Here is a 19,230-nt window from a genome sequence, read left to right on the forward strand (position 1 = left end):
TAATTTTGCCTGGTTCCAAAGGTCAACAAAATGGCGAAGATTATGTCACGAATTTTTGTATCGTCTTTGGGTTCCCCCAAAAATTTAATTTCCAACGTTTTACCTCGGTTAGGAAGTGAAAGATGTATAAGAGAAAGAAGGAGTGTATCGAGTCTCGCAAAACTTCCCGAAACACATGAGATGCTGAGACAAACATGCAGGGATTTCGCGGAGAAGGAGCTCAAACCGATCGCTGGAAGTCTCGACAAAGATCATAAATATCCCCTTGAACAGGTGAAGCAGTTGTGTTTTGACGTCTCTTTTTGATGATTTTGAAGTTAATTACTAGCACATAAGACTTAAATCAATTTTAAACATCCGCTGATCCCCACCCCCATCTCCACCCTCCTACGCGCGAAATTTTTAAATTATCTTTCTCCCAAAGTGAGAATTTGATTAAAAAAGAAACTCCAGTGGACACTTCAGAGTTTCTAATAGGGTTAGAAAAATATGCATGTTATGAATCACCTTCACTGTTCAGAAAGAAACAGGACCTGTGTTACTAGACCCACCCTACCCATGCAATATTGTGTAGTCAGCTAGTGACCAACACAAGGACATATGTCCCAAAAGAAAGCAGAATTCGATGCTATTTTCTTTATCTTTGGTGTGATAGTGGTGCAGGTAAATTATGTATCAGACCTATGATCACAAGGCTGATATTTACAGATAACTAATAACAGGAAACCTAATGCCACAACACCTCCTCTACGCAGGAGAAAGTAGCAGTGTTATGAAGCTTCTAGTCTCTTTCTGCTATAGAAGCTAAGGTTTAGTGTAGGGTTGGACAGCACTTTATCCTGCCTTTAATGTACAACATTAATTTTTTCAAGTAGACTGTAAAATCATCTGTATTGTTTTTTTTATTATTATTTTTGTCCTGGTCCATCATACGAATATGCTATAAAATGTCTGAAGTGAGCTGATATACTGGGTAACAAGGTCCTATCAAGGGGGAGTGGGGTACTCCATGACATCTTTTAGTGGGGGTGAGCAGCTCGGTTCTCCAGATCCTGAGCCAACTTCAGACATACATACATACATAGCTTATTCACCCTTACAAATTATATTGCATTTGTTGTATGACCAAGATATGTAACTTTCTGATGCCTTTTTTCCAACCTGGTGTTTAAGATTTGTATCCATTTTCACTTTCAGCCCAAAATGACTAAAACACCATAGCCATATATACCCCCCCCCCCCCCCTTTCCCCCACTCTGGGTCTCCTATGGACATGTGATGCATACATGCAAGAATCTATGCTTTTGGCACTTCATTTCTCACAAGTTCACACTTTAGGTGACTTGTGTCTGCCTTCATGAATTTTAAGAGGAAACAAAATCAACTGTTCTGGCCCCAGTTGTTGAAAGAGAAGATAATTTTATCCACCGGATAGGTTGCTATCTGGGAGATAAAATGTGTGCAAGATTTTCCCGATATGCCTATAATTTGTGAATATAGTTGAAGCATATGATATTGTGTGGAAAACTTGCCACCAAAAGTGCTCATTGCAGTACACTTTCTCCACTGGATAGCTACTTATCCAGTGGATAAAGTTATCCACTCTTTGAACAACTGGGACCTGGAGTTTAGTCTTCAAAGCCTCCCCAACCATGAGTGGTCACATTCCTTATGTCTTTCACAAAATGTTAAATTCCTGAATCCTCAGATGCAGTGGAAAAAGGTCAACATAATAATTATGTTAATCTTCAACAGATCAGACAGATAGGAGAGCTGGGTCTTTTATCAATGGAAGTCCCTGAATCACTAGGAGGGTCTGGTTTAGATTATCTTGCATATGCTATTGCAATGGAGGAAATAAGCCGGGGATGTGCATCAACTGGAGTTGTTATGAGTGTCAATAATGTAAGTTGGATGCTCTTCTTGAAACAAATAAACAATTAGTAAATGCTGGAATGAAAACTTTCTTAGCTTGAACAAATGATTGCAAGATGTAAAGCTGAACACAAATTGTAACAGATTTAGAGTGCTCTTTTACAAACCTTCCAAACTCCTCATATTAATTCATGAAAAATCAGGTGATGGACTAATATTATTAATTAACATCATACTGATGTAAGGCACAAAGATCCAAGCATTTTACCTGTGTTACTCTGAGCCAGTAAGATTTAAGTTTGTTTATGTGTTGTTTGAAGTCCCTTTACCTTGGTCCATTACTGAAGTATGGAACAGATGAGCAGAAGAAGAAATGGGTGATGCCTTTCTGCTCTGGAGAAAGAGTTGGCTGCTTTGCCCTCAGTGAGCCAGGTAGGACAATTGAATGGCTTTTGTAATGAATAATATTTCTGCCAGTTGTACTGGGTTTTGAAGGTTTAAACCAAATGTCCAGTCCACAAAATAGGGGCCATTAAATTGGGTGAACTTTTCTTTTGGTTTTGGTTAAATGAACCCTTGGTTGTTAGTTGCTGTTAACATTAAAGAGTACTCTGACTAGTATCAACTCCATTATTGTCTGACTGTTGAAACATCCTAATAATATTATCATGCATGCATGAAGGAGAAGTGGTGGTGATTTTTTTTCGAATCATCATCATCATCAATATCAGCCTTCATGCGCTAACTTGGTATCAACCTAGGCTCTAACTAAGCAATCCGTCAGGTGGATGATTTCTTTCAGAGGCAGAGTTGGAGATCAAGGGGCAAATGGTCAGGGTGATGGGAAGTCAAAACAGGCAAAAAAAATCTGGCGAAGAAAGATCAAGGGGAAAATGATAATTTTTCTTTGCCAATTTTTTGTCACCTGTTTCAACTTTCCCTCGCCCAGACTATCTGCTCCTGGGTTTCTTAGGATGCAAAGTACTTTGCTGCATAAATGTTTTAGAGAACTCTGAAATTGTTACCAAAGAAATAGAGTGTTATGGAAGTCTCTGTATTATAGGCTAAAGTAGAATCTGCATGATGTTTGGTCTCTTTTTGGGCAAGTCAGCTGTCCAGATGTACCCTTAACATTTCCAAAAATAATTATTATAGTTCTTGGTATTTTTAAGAAAGGTTCTGTGTACTTACAGACATCTTAGTAAAGACTGTTTTTACAGCACTTAAAACAATCCACATTGTTAGATAATGGCAGTGATGCTGGTGCAGCCAAGACTACTGCCAAGTTAGAAGGAGATCACTGGGTGTTGAATGGAACAAAGGCTTGGATTACAAATGGTTATGAAGCTGAAGCAGCGGTTGTCTTTGCCACAACTGATAGGTCAAAGAAACACAAGGGAATCAGTGCATTTATTGTGCCAAAACCAACTGAGGGACTGTCACTTGGAAAGAAAGAGGACAAGCTTGGAATAAGGGCATCTTCTACGTGCTCGCTGATCTTCGACAACTGCTACATTCCAAAGGAAAACCTGCTTGGAGAACCTGGCTTTGGTTTCAAGATTGCAATGGTAATGTGTCTCCTTCACTAAACAGTTATGTGACATGTGAATGCACAGAACCGTGTGAAGGTGCTGTCCAGAGATCTTTCTAAAAGAAGGTTCAGATTTGACTGTCTAAAGGCCATCCACAAAATCCTTCAATGGCAGTTTTTCACGTCTGTACGTCTTTAATACGTATTTCAAAGATGTGAACTTGTCTGTCTATTTTTGACAGCTCTAGGTTACACTGAATCAGACAAGGAACATGACGTTTTATAGTGAAAGCAACTTGCTAATGATCATTCTCCCCTCACACTATGTGTTGAACTTTGTTTTATCTTTTGTAGGGTACACTTGATGCAGGTCGTATTGGCGTTGCAGGTCAAGCATTAGGAATTGCTCAGGTATTTGCTAACCTTCCACCCCAAATTTTAGGTCTGTGAGGATGTTTGACTGTATTTCATTTGTAAAAGTTTTTCAAGTGAGTTTATCCTTGGGGCTTTGATTGCAGGCTGCTCTAGAATGTGCCATTGACTATTCACAGAAAAGGTCTGCCTTCAATCAGCCAATTTCAAGCTTTCAAGCTATTCAGGTATACATATTATACTATATAATTATATAACACTAAATTTTATTATATATTTTTTTATATGTAAAAACTTATGTTATTTTTTATATATACATCATTAAATTTTAAGCTTTCTCTTATATAATAACAATGAGATTCAGATCCAGATATCCAGACTGGTTTACGAGAGGAGTTCGGGAGGCAATCTGCATCAGAGCCCACACGCTGACCCTAAATAGAGACGGGGGGAGATACAACCTTCCAGTGATCTTGACAAGGCTGGTCGGGTCACATATCTCGTTACCTGACCAAGTCACTGTCAACAAGACTCTAGCAGAGTAGAAAGCTTAGAATTTTACTTTCATGCAGTGTAGCGTCAAAAACTTATTAAAAATTAATTCAATCGAAACTGCATATCCTACACAACTATTTTGTTAAATGACAATATGATAATGATAATAATAATAATAATAATAATAATAATAATAATAATGATGATGATGATGATGATGATGATGATAATGATAATGATAACAATAATAATAATAATAATAATAATAATAATAATAATAATGATGATGATGATGATGATGATGATAATGATAATGATAACAATAATAATAATAATAATAATAACAGCCATTATCATCATCATCTTTAGGCAAGGTGTATTCATCACAAGCTGTGTTTTACAGAATGTCCCTGCTAAAAAAAGAATAAACATGTATGACCTTGACAAAAGTGTCTTCTTTTTGCTAGTTAAAGTTATTCTAGTTTTATTAATTTTCCTATGTATGACAGTTGAAATTAGCAGATATGGAGCTCAAGTTAGAGAGCGCCAGATTACTAACATGGAAAGCAGCAATGCTCAAAGATGCAGGCGAGAATTTTACAAAGGTGTGTTGGAATATTGTTCTTGCTCCAAGTTGTAATGTTTTATGTAAGGCAAAAGCAGGTGAGTACCAGACATGATCAGGGCGGAGGTGTGTGAAACCCAATAAGCACTTATCCTGGGTTAACTATGAAAAAAACCCTTACAGTTACCTGGATTAGCGCTACTCCTGCTTTAAACAACACAGCCAATGAGTGCAAGATTGAGTACCGGTATGACTTTTAAAGCCTACTGAATGAAATGTTTTAAATCAATTCAGATCAATGTTGTCCCTAGATTGAGGGCTTCCCTCCTTCTTAATTTGCCAGTAACAAGGGGTGCAAGGGGTTGGGATCAATAATTATTGTAATAAGCTATTTCCCAGTTGCTTTGAACCTCATATGAAAAGCAAGGCTTTTGTGCATTAGTTTTCATTCAAATACAAACAAAACTAATTTTCATATGAAAAGCCTTGCACTTGCTTTCATGATGAGGTTTAAAACAACTCGGAAGTGGCCTATTCCTTAAACATCATACTTGCAGCAATTTAGTCAAATTGTGGTTTTTGTATTAAGTGAACTGTGAAGCTGTGAGTCATTCATTTGCATCATGTATCAGTATTTCTGCTCACGTTTCATGTATAGGATCAATGAGAAAAGGACAACTTTTTTGCAGTCTTGGAGAGTAGACATGTGCTTTCATTTCTTAGAACTGGCCACTCAGAGTCGTCTTTTCAAGAATGAATTCACCAATTTTAAATCACTCTAGCTGCCCAGTTCTGACCTGACGAGTGGAAAGTGCCCTCAATCTCACACTTGTACACTGAAATTTGTGACTTTAATTTATTTATTACAAACTTTCTTTTCACAGGAAGCAGCCATGGCAAAGCTTGCAGCATCTGAGGCTGCCACTAGCATTGCACATCAGGTACTGTGTTTAACCCCTCATTGTTTAGTTCAGGACTCAACCCCACCAAGGTGCACAGGGTACCCTCTCACCTAGAGGGTAATGAGTGCACAGACTTCCACCAACATGGCCCAGCTTTTTGTTGGGCTTTTCTGCAGCTAAAAACATTGTTTTCTTTCTTTAGAGCATCCAAATCCTTGGTGGTATGGGTTATGTAACAGACATGCCAGCAGAGAGACACTATAGAGATGCAAGAATTACAGAGATTTATGAGGGGACAAGTGAAGTACAAAGAATTGTGATTGCTGGGCGACTGTTGAAAGAATATGCTCAGTAACAAACTTTTATTGGTACTTTATTTCCATTTGAACAAACAACAGCAGTTTGTAAACTCAATTTGCTGGAAAAAAAGTCCTTCAGATATTTGTGGATATTTCATGACCATGTTAATTTATTTCATGACATTTGCAATGCTACAAGTATGTGCTGAAAGATAATATTCCTAAGCAGTAGAATATGCTTTTTGGGGCAAAATCAAAACTGAAACATTGTGTACTGCAGTTCACAAAAGGGCATGTGTTCGTTATCCAGTCTCAATTTTATGCTCTTCCCTAAATCTTTTGTCGAGAAAAAGCTGTTGAAGTAAAAAGTTGGGTTGAAATAGAACATAGCTGGCTATAGTAGAAATACACTCTAAAGTTAACACTAATGTCATCCCTTGTAATTGTGCTGTGCTCACACTTGACTGTTTCACTGTCTTGGAAACATTATTTTGTTTTTATTGATCACTATGGATGAGGTCAATCAGATTCATCGCATACAGTTTCTTACTTGAAAGAAATCACTCACCCATAAATTATGCTCACAAGAAACATTAAATGCATAAAGATAAAAAATAAATAACTTACTAGTAAGCAAGTGAATGACCTTATGGTTGATAATAATTGAAGGACTTCTGTGCAAAAGGGGTCTACTTTATGTCAAAAAGAAATAAAAAAAAAAAAAAAGGATTTGAACCTATCAAGTTTTTGCATGCAGTGCCGATTTTATGTAACAAACAACGATCTATTGTTGCTGCAGTGAAATCTTTTACATTTGCATGCCCCTTTTCCTTTGAAAGTCTTCCATTGTGGTTTATGTGAAAACTCATTGCCAATACTGAAGACGATTTTTTTTACCAAACATTGGAGGAGAGGTAAAAAAAAAATAATTTACAGCAATACGTTAGGTATGCAGAGAAAACCAGTTGTGAAAAAGATATTTTTTGTAAAAGGTACTGGTACAATTCTGTGAAAATAAAATGGCTTAAAACAACACGCAAAAAGGTTGTACATTCAAATGAAACACATTCTAAATATTTTTATCTCTAAGAGACTTCTTTTTTAGTTGTACATGCCATCAACGAATCAAGTCAGTAATTAGCGTCAGAGGAAAATATGAAATGTCAAAATATGTCAGATCTTTTGCTTACAATTTTCTTGATTTCAAACGCTGGTGAAATGTATCTACAGGGTATACACTCTACTCCACACTATTGAACATCTGAACTTCAATCAAAACCGCTAATAATTCAGAGAAGGTCAACCATTTTATCATTTACAGTAATGGTCACACTAGTTCTGCCCAGTATGTGAAGGAACACCTTGTGGTAGGAATTCTTGTGCAGCTTCTCTTGCCGATTTCCAGTAATGCAGTTTAATATGCACCTGTATAGTCAGTGGGGGCACGGGAGGTATCTCCTCCTCGTCATCCATATTTTCTTCATGTTTGTCTTTTTCTTTTCCTTTTTTGTCATCTTTGCTTGATTTTCCCCGCCCAGCTTTCCCCTTGCCTGGAGTTGATGCCCGTAGGTTCCCTTTGGAAGGCTTGTCAGCACCAGCATCTGGCAGATAAAAGGAACACAAGTGAAAATGAAATCTCCTCTATACACTGAGCCCCACTGCTGAGGATGGAAATTACTGGTAGGCCAAAATTTGAGTCTATAGTATGAGGATGGAAATTAGCCCAAAAACCAGAGTGTATAGAATTAGGATGAAAATAAGGCCAAATAAGGGCTCCATTTAAACTAGCTTTGCTAAATTGGATGCCCCTGGATAAATATTAAATTAAATAAATAAAAATAAATAAACATCACAGTGTGTAGTATTAGGATGACAGTTATGCCAAAAACCATAGTAAAGGGATAAAAATTAAGCCGGAAATGGAAGCCTATAGTATTAGCATAAAAATTAGACCAAAATCATACTGGTTTATAGTATTAGGACCAAAATTAAGCCAAAATCGTAGTCTATAGTATTTGGATAAAAATTTGGCCAAAATCAGTCTATAGTATTAGGATGAAAATTAGGCCAAAATCATACACTATAGTATTTGGATAAACTTAGGCCAAAATCAGTCTATAGTATTAATCAAAATTAGGCCGAAATCATAGTCTAGCCAAAAAAAGATGAAGTCAGCCTAAGGGTCAAATAGAAACTATTAGTCAGGGCGTTATTTCCAATTAAAAATGATTCCTAAGGGAGTTTCATGACACACCAAGATCCCAAGAGAAATAAACGAGTGACAAATACCGACTTAAAAAAAGTTGATTTTTAGGCGGAAGACAAATATTCCTCAAAAAGTTTCCAATCCACAAAAGGTGAAGTCAGGGTTAGGGTTAAACAGAAAATTCATTCTCAGGGCATTATTTTCACATAGAAATGATTCCCAAGGGAGTTCTACGACATGCCAAGATCCCTTAGGACATAAACAAGTCAACAATGCTGACTTCAAAATTTGGTCATTTTTTGAACAAAAACCCTTGGAAAAAAGTCGATTTTTTGACGAAAGACAGATTCTTTTAAAAGCTTCCAATTGAATCAGTGTGTCCGAAAGACATCCCCTAAGACACATTTTAGGCCTCCCAAGACACCAGGGACAAAGAAATAGCCCACAAAAGAGATTTTTATTAATAAAAACAGAAAATTCTTTGTCAGGGCGTTATTTCCACTTAAAAATAATTCCCAAGGGCGTTTTGCGACACGCTGAGATCCTTAGGCACATAAACAAGTGACAAATGTTGACTTCAAAATTTGGTCATTTTGACAAAAAACCCTGGACTAACCCCTTAGAAAAAGGTCGATTTTTGGACAAAATACAAATATTCTTTTAAAAGCTTTCACTCCAATCAGTGTGTCTAAAAACGTCCCCTCAGACACTTTTTAGGCCTCCCAAGGGACCAGGGACAAAGAAATAGCCCACAAAAGATAACGAAGTCAGGGTGAGAGATAAACAGAAAATTCTTTGTCAGGGCGTTATTTGCACTAAAAATGATTCCCAAGGGCGTTTTGCAAAACGCTGAGATCCCTAGGGACATAAACTAGTGAAAAATGTCGACTTCAAAATTTGGTCATTTTGACTAAAAACCCTGGACTAAAGTCAATTTTTGGACAAAATACAAATATTCTTTTAAACGCATCCAATCGAATCAGTGTGTCCGAAAATGTCCCCTCAGACACTTTTTAGGCCTCCCAAGGGACCAGGGACAAAGAAATAGCCCACAAAAGATGGAGTCAGGGTGAGAGATAAAGAGAAAATTCTTTCTCAGGGCATTGAACAGAAAATTCTTTGTCAGGGCGTTATTTGCACTTAAAAATGATTCTGAAGAGAGTTTTACGACACGCCTAGATCCCTAGGAACATAAAGGAGTGAAAAATATCGAGTTCAAAATTTGGTAATTTTCGACCAAAAACGCTTGACTAACCCCTTGGAAAAAAGTAGATTTTTAGATCAAAGACAAATATTCTTTAAAAGCTTCCAATCGAATCACTGTGTCCGAAAACATCCCCTGAGACACTGTTTAGGCCTTCCAAGGGTCCAGGGACAAAGAAATAGCCCACAAAAGATGAAGTCAGGGTAAGAGTTGAAGAGAAATTTCTTCGTCAGGGCATTATTTGCGATTCCAAAGGGAGTTTCACAACAAGCCGAGATCCCTAGGGACATGAATGAGTGACAAGTGTCGACTTCAAAATTTGGTCATTCTTGACCCAAAACCCTGGACCTACTCCTTGGAAAAAAAAACGATTTTTGGACGGAAGAGAAATATTCTTTAAAAGCTTCCAATCGAATCAGTGTGTCCGAAAACGTCCCCTAAAACATTTTTTAGTCCTCGCAAGGGACCAGGGACAAAGAAATAGCCCACAAAAGATTAAGTCAGGGTTAAGGTTAAAAAGAACGTCCTTTGTCAGGGCGTTATTTTCACTTAAAAATGATTCTTAAGAGTTATTGTCTGAGAAAACCAGGCAGGTGGTCAAAGATGGGGGTCGGCCAAATCATTCCATACTAACATCATAGATAGGTTAGGTGGACTTATGGATAAATATACTAAAGTTTGCTCTTCAAGTGTTTTGGTATAGGAGATATGAGATCCACTCTCCATCACCCCCTCAGGTCCTAGTTTTTCTGGTAAATTTGACCCAAATTTGACAGCCAGCAAAAACTGTACAATCTAGCGAACGAAGTTCATGTTTTGTACCTGATATGAATGGGCATTGAACTTCTTGTAAAAAGCCAGAGATATGCGAAATAAGCAAAAGTCACTTTACAACATTTTGTTTTGGAATACCTATATTTCGTATCTGCAAATGAGCAAGAAATTAGCCATTTTCGACTTCACGCAGAACACACAACTTAAACTTCAGCAAAAACTGGTTGCCAAAACCAAACACTCTTACCTTCCATCTATCAAAATCAGCAATAATCTTTTTGGGCCATTCAAACAGTAAGATGCTACATCACCTCCATTTCTCTTACTACTCGATGTCATGTACAGCACGACACGACGCAATCAATGTGCTGTTTAAGCCGCTCCTGGATTTCGCATTGGGTTTGTCTTAAGTTTAAAATATTCAGTTGATCAAATTAGTTCCACAAAAAATTTAAATCCCCTCTCTTGCGAATTGAACGGAAAGAAAATTAAGAAAACGCGAAAATAAACAAAACGACGCCATGTTGAATTTGTTCACTCGGGATAGACTGGGAACTAGTTGATTGGTTGTAAGGGAGCCAGGGGCTAGCCAAGGCTGGCCATGGATGATTGTTCCACGCTGTTTTTCATAAGTAAGCTTTTTGATTTAAGGAAGGCTGGTTGAGGCTCATGCCGTAAGTGGCAAGGAATAACAAACTGTTGGGAAATGAAGATACCAACGATAGTTACAACCATTTTCCTTGCTTATTAAATGGCCTACATGCTGTTATGCTTGCTGGGCAGGGAATATCGTTTTGAAATTTAATTTGCGTTTTGTGGGCTTTGATTAAGTGAAGTTTCTGGGTCAAGCTGTCTTGTACTGTCAAAGACGGGATTACAACAAATCAAATAAGAGCCAAAAACACAAGAGTAATTTAGAGAAACTACCGCAGCCCAGTTGGAAGTCTTGTTTGTAGATTCACTTGCAGAAACTCTATTTTGTTTCAATACAAAGGGAAAAAATCCGAAAAAATAACGTTATATTCTTTTATATCGTAAGAGACTATACACGTACGAAAGTATTTTATGACAATTTTGTTCTTACCATATTTACATTTATTACGTGACATATGCGCTTCGCTCCAGTCTTTTGCGACAGTATTTACATTGCACTGAGAAGCGTAATGTATAACGCAAAATGAGCTGCTTATTTTCAACTGTTGCCAGTGTATGCAGTCCAACACCATACGCGCCAAATAAGCTTTATGTTATTCCTCTAAAATCATGCAGAAAGGATTTAACAGATTATCTAACTAATCTGGGTGTCAGTCGATCGAAGTCGAGGCTTAGGGACACGGATTAACGAGGCTGATGTTATTCTCAATCGCGCCGGATTGCATTCTCTATCAGAGGAAGACAGCGAAATGTCCAAAGCACAAGTACGAATTAACAACACATTACCAGAAGTTAAAATTCAGTTGTTCTCACCCATCTCACAGAGGTGAAGCGAAAAAATTAAAAAATCCTCGTCGGGTAAACAAACAGGTGTCGGAAGAAATATACCAGGAGTTTCAAGTTTCAGTTCCAATAGGATCCGGTATGTACAATAAGCCAATATTTAAATTATTTTCTCGCAATTCACCTTTTTTTGGTAATTAATTTACTCGTTATATGTTACCTTAAGATATTTTCACCTTACGTGTAGTTTCTTATCAGTTCGGAAATCTCTGCTAATTTATCAAATGCGTTGTTTTGTTACAATGTAACAAACATCTCATTCAATTGAAATCAACATTTCAAATATTGTTTCAGCCCTGTGTATTATAAACACTTGTCGAAAAGGCCATTCAAGCAGATTTAAAGTGGAGGATGCTACCTCAAAATTTGAGGACAAGCTTATGGTGAATGTTTTGAATTAATAGTAAGATTACTGTTCCGTTGGACCGATATATAACTTCTTTATTTATTCGACCCGGAGACAATTTTGTGATGATCCCAGTAGAGTTTAAGAGTTAGGCGTTGCAGATTCTACGTTAACTTGATGTTATTTGTTTATTCTCTGATTCTTGACGGTCCGGCAGCTCCTCCTTCCCGTCTCCTATCATATTTATCAAGGTATCAAAGCGGAGATAATACAGCCAAAACTAATTTTTTGTTAATTTGTTGTGTAAGTTTTCAACAGCAGCTTTTATAACCAAAACGCGCATACTCCCAAGGGCCTTCTGGTGTACATGACAAGCCAGAATGACAAATCCAACGCTTTTATTGAAAGCAAATGACGTATTCAGTGAGGGCTCCTAGCTATAGGTAAATATTTCGCTTCACGACATGTGTTCATTGACAGACCAACGGAACTAGCAAAGTTCAAAATAAGTAAACAAAAGATCGGAAGCAAAAACAAACATACCTTGGAAAAGGCAGTTATCTATAGGAAAAAGGAAATTCCAACCCAATGGGTATCTGCAAGGAAAATTCTCTTTTCTAAATATCAAGCGCAGATTTTCCGTCAGTTATCTTTAGTTTTACGCAGTTTATTTTAAAGGTTGAACAATTCCATGACACTGTTTCTACTTATTTCACACATCCAATCTGATTGCCTTGCGGTAAAAGTAGAGATCATATTTCAGCTTTCCTCAGTGATTCAGAGGAGAGCGTGTCGAGTAGAGAGATTAACCTAGGAGGGTCAATTTATTGAGTAATAACTGTGATCAGTTTCACATTGTACAGAGATTTGTTTTACTAGTGTTATGTAGTACAAGTGTCAAATAACGGTACTTCTTTCGAAGTTACTAAACGGAAACTTTCTTATAAAGGCATTGCAATTTTTGTTATTAAATTCAAAAATTCCAGTTGTTCATGCTTTAGCGTGCTTTATCGAGTTGTGAAGAACGCGGGAGTTGGATATCTCTGATTTCTTGACGGTGGAAATGTACATCAAAAGCCGCGCGCTCAAAAAAAATCCCATAAAGTTATTTTTTCACGCTATTGCGCGGTTCTGCTGGTTCTATTTTGAGCATGATTCGTTCATGTCATTATTTGTTCAGATCTTGAGCTGTTTATCGCGACAAACAGACGTTTCTAGCAACAATGCGCCGGCGATAGGTCCTTCCCTGTCCCCTCCTTCAGAGCGGAAAAACATTCTGCGCAATTTTTCTGCGCATATCCGTTCGCGGGCGCAAGTGAATTGAAAACGCTGCCGTTCGGTTCGATTCTGTATTGTTGAGCAGTGGCTTTTGTGGTAAAAATACATTTTACCATCTACGTTTTGTCCAATTTCATCGAATATGCTATAAAAACGGACCGGGCACGTTACCAACACCGTGTAAGTACAAGAACGAAAACTGGATTTGCGGTACAGGTTCCGGTACATGACTACAAACACAGCAAAGGGACACTTCTTTTATAACTATGCTACACGAGCTTCATCTCTATTTAATTCTCTATGTTCCTCATTACAAGACAATTCATATTTGGCGTCAGCACAACTGAAATTGAAATAAAATTCTATTTCAAAAGTTGCAGCTGGTCAACCTCTGCTCACTGGATGCATTTATTTATTTATTTTTTCGTTTCTAAAACAAAATTGCGCGACGAGTGAATGATGGCAAGAGTGCGACCACGGAAGGCTTTGTGAAACAAATTCAAAATCTCCGCGGCTAAGCACAGTGACAAAAGGGATTATTTGGGAAGTTTCCGCAATTAAAGATATTTTTCCTGCCTTCAGTTGACCTGTGCAGATAAATATTGTTACACAACAGTTGTGTAATTGACCTGAGCCTACTAGATGGATGCATACACACCCGTGTCAAAAACAAACTTTTTTATTGTGTTTATCATGATCAACTTTTAGCTAATTATACTGGACCGCAAGTAGCGAAAGTTAATCGAGGCGGGCAGTGAAAGACAAAAAGAAATATACAATATATTGAAGAGACATAAACTAAACTAAAGGAAATAAAGCAGTACAATATACTAAGAGATCGAAAGTAACGCATCGCATGAAATTGCTCCCTCGACACCGATGATTAGATCCTTGCGAAAAAAATTAAAAATCCGCTCTGGCAAACAATTATATACTTTGGCAAACTCAGTAATTAACGATTAACTATTTTTCTACCCAGGGTTGAGCTCTCGACCTTAAATATTCTGGGGTTTGCTTATATAGTCGCTTTTTGTAAAAAGGTTCATGACAATAACAGACCCGTAGAGGCGATTTGTTTACACGCCGCGGGAACAATGAAGGTTTGAAAATCTTTCTTAAAGTCTAAGAAGCCCTAAGAAAATCGAACCACAGCAAGGTTACATCTACAGCTATCTTCTTGTGTGGGATAATTATCGCTACTTACCGAGATATCTGCGGTAGCATAGTAAATTGTTGAAAATAAGAAAATTAAAATTGCCGCCATTTTTGAAACTTTTGGTGCCCAGCCCTCACTCAGAGTTCGCGCATGCTTTTTGCGTTTTTCCGCTCTGAAGTCCCCTCCCTACCTAAAGTAAAAATAAGTAGTTCCCAGTCCCTTGAGAGTAATCCAACTCAAGATGGCGTCGTTCTGTTTAGTTCGTATTTCTTTTAAAATTTTTCCTTCTGTTAAATTTGCCAAAAAGGGGATCTGATTTTTTTGGGACCACTTTAGTCAACTGCATATATTTAACCGTGGAGAAATCCAATGTGGAATCCAAGAGCGGCTTAATCGGCACATTGCTTGCGTCGTGTCGTGCTGTACATGACAACGAGTGGTAGGAGTAATGGAGGTGGTGAAGCATCTTGCTGTTTGAATGGCCCAAAAAGATTATTGATGATTGTGATAGAGGGAAGGTAAGAGTGTTTGGTTTTAGCATCCGATTGTTGCTGAAGATTTAGTTGTGTGTTCTGCGTGAGTTGGAAAATGGCTAATTTCTTGCTCATTCGCAGATGCGAAATATAGGTATTCCAAAACTAAATGTTGTAGAGTGACTTTTGCTTATTTCGCATATCTCTGGCTTTTTACAAGAAGTTCTATGACCATTTATATCAGGTACAAAACACGAACTCTCTTCGCTAAATTTTACAGTTTTTGCTGGCTGTCAAATTTGGGTCAAATTTACCAGAAAAACTAGGACCTGAGGGGGTGATGGAGAGTGGATCTCATTTCTCCTATACCAAAACACTTGAAGAGTAAACTTTAGTAAATTTATCCATAAGTCCACCTAACCTAACTATGATGTTAGTATGGAATGATTTGGCCGACCCCCATCTTTCAGCTTTTTCAGATTTTGCCCGGTTTTCTCAGACATTGACTCTTAAGGAAGTTTTACAACACCATGATCCCAGGGGCATAAAGGAGTGAAAAATGCCGACTTCAAAATATGGTCATGTTTGACCCAAAACCCCGGACCTACCCCTTGGAGAAAAGTCGATTTGTGGACCCAAGACAAATATTCTTTAAAAAGCCTAGCAATTTCTTCTGTAAAAATGACGTCTTCTTTCCAACCATCATTTTGAAAATATGCCGTTATATTTCCCGTCACTGCGTTCTAGTCACTTTCGGCTTTCGAGCCCATTTTTTACACATAATGATTTTACTTTTTCTGTTTTGAATGGCAGTTCCCGGCCGTGAAGAAATTAGTTTTGCTTTTGCTTTTAATTTCTATTGAATAATAAAAATGCTTTGTTTTGAAAATAAAAATAAAATGAATCTAAAATTAACAAGTTTATGTCGTTGTAACAAATGGCAGTTGCCAGCCACCATAAACTGACCTTTACTTGGCTTCTTTTTGTCACCTGCATCAGACTTGGTTCCAGGTCCCTCTTCTTTCTTGTCACTATCCCCAGTCTCTTCTCCCCCTCCACACATACATTCCTCCTGGACTTCAAGTTCTCCTTCCAGCAAAGAAGCAAGCGTGACTTGACATGAACCCAATACTGATCGTGTTCTTGGAAGCTCAAAAAGCTCAATGTCATCTTGTTTGTTCTTCTTGCCTTTTCCATCCTTTGGCTGCAGATTGTCAACGAGAATATTAATAATCATTATTGTATTTAATTTTTTACAAATATGCTGCATGCTGTACCAATGCCAGTTGCACAACGTTTTTGACAACGCTTCAATAACTTTGTTACGGTTTCCTTTTGAACTGTCAATTTGGAGGAGTTAACCATCACAAACTGGTTAGTGTTCTGTAGGGTGCAGTCGAATGTTGTTATAGAAACTGCAGTGTACATAATTAAATGATTGATTGATTGATTGATTGATTGATTGATTGATTGATTGATTGATTGATTGATTGATTGATTGATTGATTAACATGCAACTTGCCAACTCCATCTCACAGAGTTGTATTTGGATTGGTTAATTAGTTGGGATGGAAGCCATCAGAAAGACGTCAAAAGTTGTTTGAAAGCTTTTTTTTATTATTAGTTTTTTGTTTGAAAGCTCATATAAAACTTGGCATGCAACACTCTAATTATAAGAAGAAAAAATTACACTTAGTTTGAACAAGTGCCCCCCAAAACTCAAAATTTATTAAACCTGCATCTTAATTTTTATCATCTTCAAAACCTGTTTACACTTTCATCCAATATGGCAAACATCTGGCATGGTTGGGAAGCAGCAAACTCGGTTATCATCTCACAGGGGCTTCCCAGCACGAAAACCAGGTGTAAATTATAAACAGAATTACTCAAACAAACCTTGTCCTTTCCTTTTGCCGAGTCTTTGTGCTTCTCTTTGTTTCCACCTGCCTTACTTTTGCTTGCTTTGCTTCCTGGTCGACCTTATGAAAATAGATGATACTTTCCAATTAGACTGTACTCTGCAATCTTTGTTTAAAATATTACTGAGCAAATGTGGATTTATGTGTAATTTAGCCATTCTTAAACACATCTGCCAACCCCTCCCTTAACCCCATAGCACTATGCCCTGGATACCTAGCTATTGCATGTAATTAATAACAAACGTACTGCTTTTCAAAATCACCCATAACTTATCATGGGTCAGTACTATGTAAAATCACTTATAATCACGTATGTCCTTAACACCGCCTGCCTAGATTAGCTCGCTATTTGCAGGCGGTGTTCATTTGTAAGTAACGTTTGAAAAACTTAATAAAACTTGAACTTGAACTTGAACTTTAAATTGATAAGATTCCCAATTATTGCCTGCAGACAGTAGTTCACATGGCTCAAAAAGTGACAAACGATCTCAACACCAAGCCTAGCTATGACAGCCTTCTTTTATATGCTGTTTATTTCCCTGCCACGACTCAGACTCATCTGCATGCAATGTAGAGTTTGGAAAAGCTGAAAACAAACCCACCCCACCCCCCCCCCCCCAAAAAAAAAAAGCCCTAGAACTACGAAAGACATCCTCTTGCATGTTATTCATGGGATGGCTATCTAACAAAACCAGCTAGTGCAGGCCATAGAAACGTGAACGTGAAGTCCACAGATTGTCAGAGAAACTGCCTCTCAGCTGTCGTCTCCTCCAATTCAGCAATACATTCTGACAGCATAGGGTCGTTATTACTTCCTTTACCAGTGCATTGGATCCCTCACAGCTACCTCATTTTCCAAAAAATAATTCAACTTACTCTTTGCTGAGGTGGGAGGCTTGCTTTCATCAATTTGTGATGCATTAGGATCCTCCAGAACATACAAATGCTTAGTCTTTATAACTGTGAAATAAATACCATCTTGAATGAAGTCTCTCAGTGGCACCAGTAAACGTGTGTGAAATTTACCACTGTAGTCAAGTTCTATATTTCCTTCTTCGGACCAAGGCAAGCTTCCAGTAGCAACTGTTTGGAATAGACCTGGAAAAATATTTTGTGATCACTGATTATTTAAGTTATGAAAACAAAGGGTCTCATTGAGTAAATACAAATTTCAACAAGACTTTTTGAATAAAATGCTATAGTTAGCTTTTGTTTTATTAATAATTCTGTGCAAGCCTCTTACAGAATTAAGGAGGCAAAGAAACCTTTAAAAATTCTGTAATTTTGTCCAGAAAGTCAGAAGACAGATATATCAAACATGAGCCGTCGTCAGTGATATTTTTGACAACCTGCATGGATTGAAGTGGAGTTATATTACTGAATGTTTGAACCTCGAGTATACAAGTGGGTTGTTTTCTTTCTCCTATATCGATTTCAATTTTTTTTTGCTGTGGTGCTGTAATCTACAGCCTGATATCAATGGCATCAATTTAGTAACATGGCAACTCTGGAGTTTCTGTAGGTGTAAACATGTTTTCAATACACATATATTTTGACCATTTGAAAACTGACCAACAGACCATTTAGGTTAAATTACAAGGTTGACAACTATTGACAACTTCCAGGCTAAATGTGCCAAAATTTTGATGTCAGCGGTACCTAAAAGGGTTGTAACAGGATTGACACATTTGGAGAATTTATACAAAAGCCAAAGATCCAAATTATGTACTATGCATCTTATGTACTATTATGTACGATACGTCATGTACACCAGTTAACCATTAACCGTTTATATTTATGTTCAAAATTTCAACTTTTTTGAGCCGTTAGTTTTTCTCATTTGTAACTCTGGCCCTGAAGAAGACTAGTTATACTAGTTGAAATATTGGCCCAAATAAGTAAGCCCTTTGCTGTATTGTCAGCCTTGCAATCAGTTTGGTCATCTAAAGCAACTCACCTGAATCTCTATCTGAATGGATGTCTTCATTAGCAGCAGTGCCTTCTTCATATACAACACTCTTGCTGCCGTCAACTGATGTTAAAGAGATGGTGGGAATTGAAAGAGCAGGGGACTCGCATTGGATAGCTGGGGGTGCTGCTTTGAGGAACTGGAATTCTACATGATACTTGTGCTCAGTCTTAGGGTAATCAGTGTTGATTTCAGGATCCTGTGGGAAGTTAATTGAAGTTGAAGATAAATATAGTGGTACAATTTTATTGTAAAATTAATGTACGGTATGAAGGATCAAGTAATTTAGAGCTGGATGTAAAAATGTGTGAGCTATTAAACCATTTCTAGTGCAATTTAAATAATTGTCATTCGATGTATTTTTCCCCT

At 37.5% G+C, this 19,230-nt stretch overlaps 2 protein-coding genes across 2 annotated transcripts in view; one reads left to right on the top strand and one right to left on the bottom strand.

Moving 5' to 3' along the window:
• LOC146452655 (short-chain specific acyl-CoA dehydrogenase, mitochondrial-like) lies at positions 1-6,599 on the top strand. The gene is made up of 9 exons (XM_085097438.1): positions 1-273; positions 1,756-1,905; positions 2,196-2,307; positions 3,121-3,443; positions 3,761-3,817; positions 3,925-4,005; positions 4,783-4,878; positions 5,723-5,779; positions 5,943-6,599. The coding sequence occupies exons 1-9, from the start codon at positions 31-33 to the stop codon at positions 6,093-6,095; spliced, it is 1,272 nt and encodes a 423-aa protein (XP_084953564.1). The 5' UTR covers positions 1-30; the 3' UTR covers positions 6,096-6,599.
• Positions 6,098-19,230, bottom strand: part of LOC146452656 (leucine-rich repeat-containing protein 43-like) — a 26,426-nt gene continuing 13,293 nt past the window's right edge. Inside the window, exons 9-13 of the mRNA XM_085097434.1 lie at positions 18,850-19,060; positions 17,769-17,990; positions 16,870-16,952; positions 15,940-16,177; positions 6,098-7,640 (exon numbers count right to left, since the gene is read on the bottom strand). Coding sequence (XP_084953560.1) covers positions 7,372-7,640; positions 15,940-16,177; positions 16,870-16,952; positions 17,769-17,990; positions 18,850-19,060 — 1,023 coding nt within the window. The 3' untranslated portion in view covers positions 6,098-7,371. The remainder of the gene's footprint in view (positions 7,641-15,939; positions 16,178-16,869; positions 16,953-17,768; positions 17,991-18,849; positions 19,061-19,230) is intronic.

Source organism: Pavona decussata, unplaced genomic scaffold (genome assembly GCF_977016875.1).
Source record: "Pavona decussata unplaced genomic scaffold, jaPavDecu1.1 SCAFFOLD_366, whole genome shotgun sequence".
Classification (NCBI taxonomy): domain Eukaryota; kingdom Metazoa; phylum Cnidaria; class Anthozoa; order Scleractinia; family Agariciidae; genus Pavona; species Pavona decussata.

Bases quoted from the DNA above. Each gene is read 5' to 3' on its own strand.
- LOC146452655 (XM_085097438.1), top strand. From the start codon at position 31: ATGGCGAAGATTATGTCACGAATTTTTGTATCGTCTTTGGGTTCCCCC. The intron at 1,906-2,195 runs GTAAGTTGGATG...TGTTGTTTGAAG, and splicing joins TTGTTATGAGTGTCAATAAT to TCCCTTTACCTTGGTCCATT. The intron at 5,780-5,942 runs GTACTGTGTTTA...TTCTTTCTTTAG, and splicing joins CCACTAGCATTGCACATCAG to AGCATCCAAATCCTTGGTGG.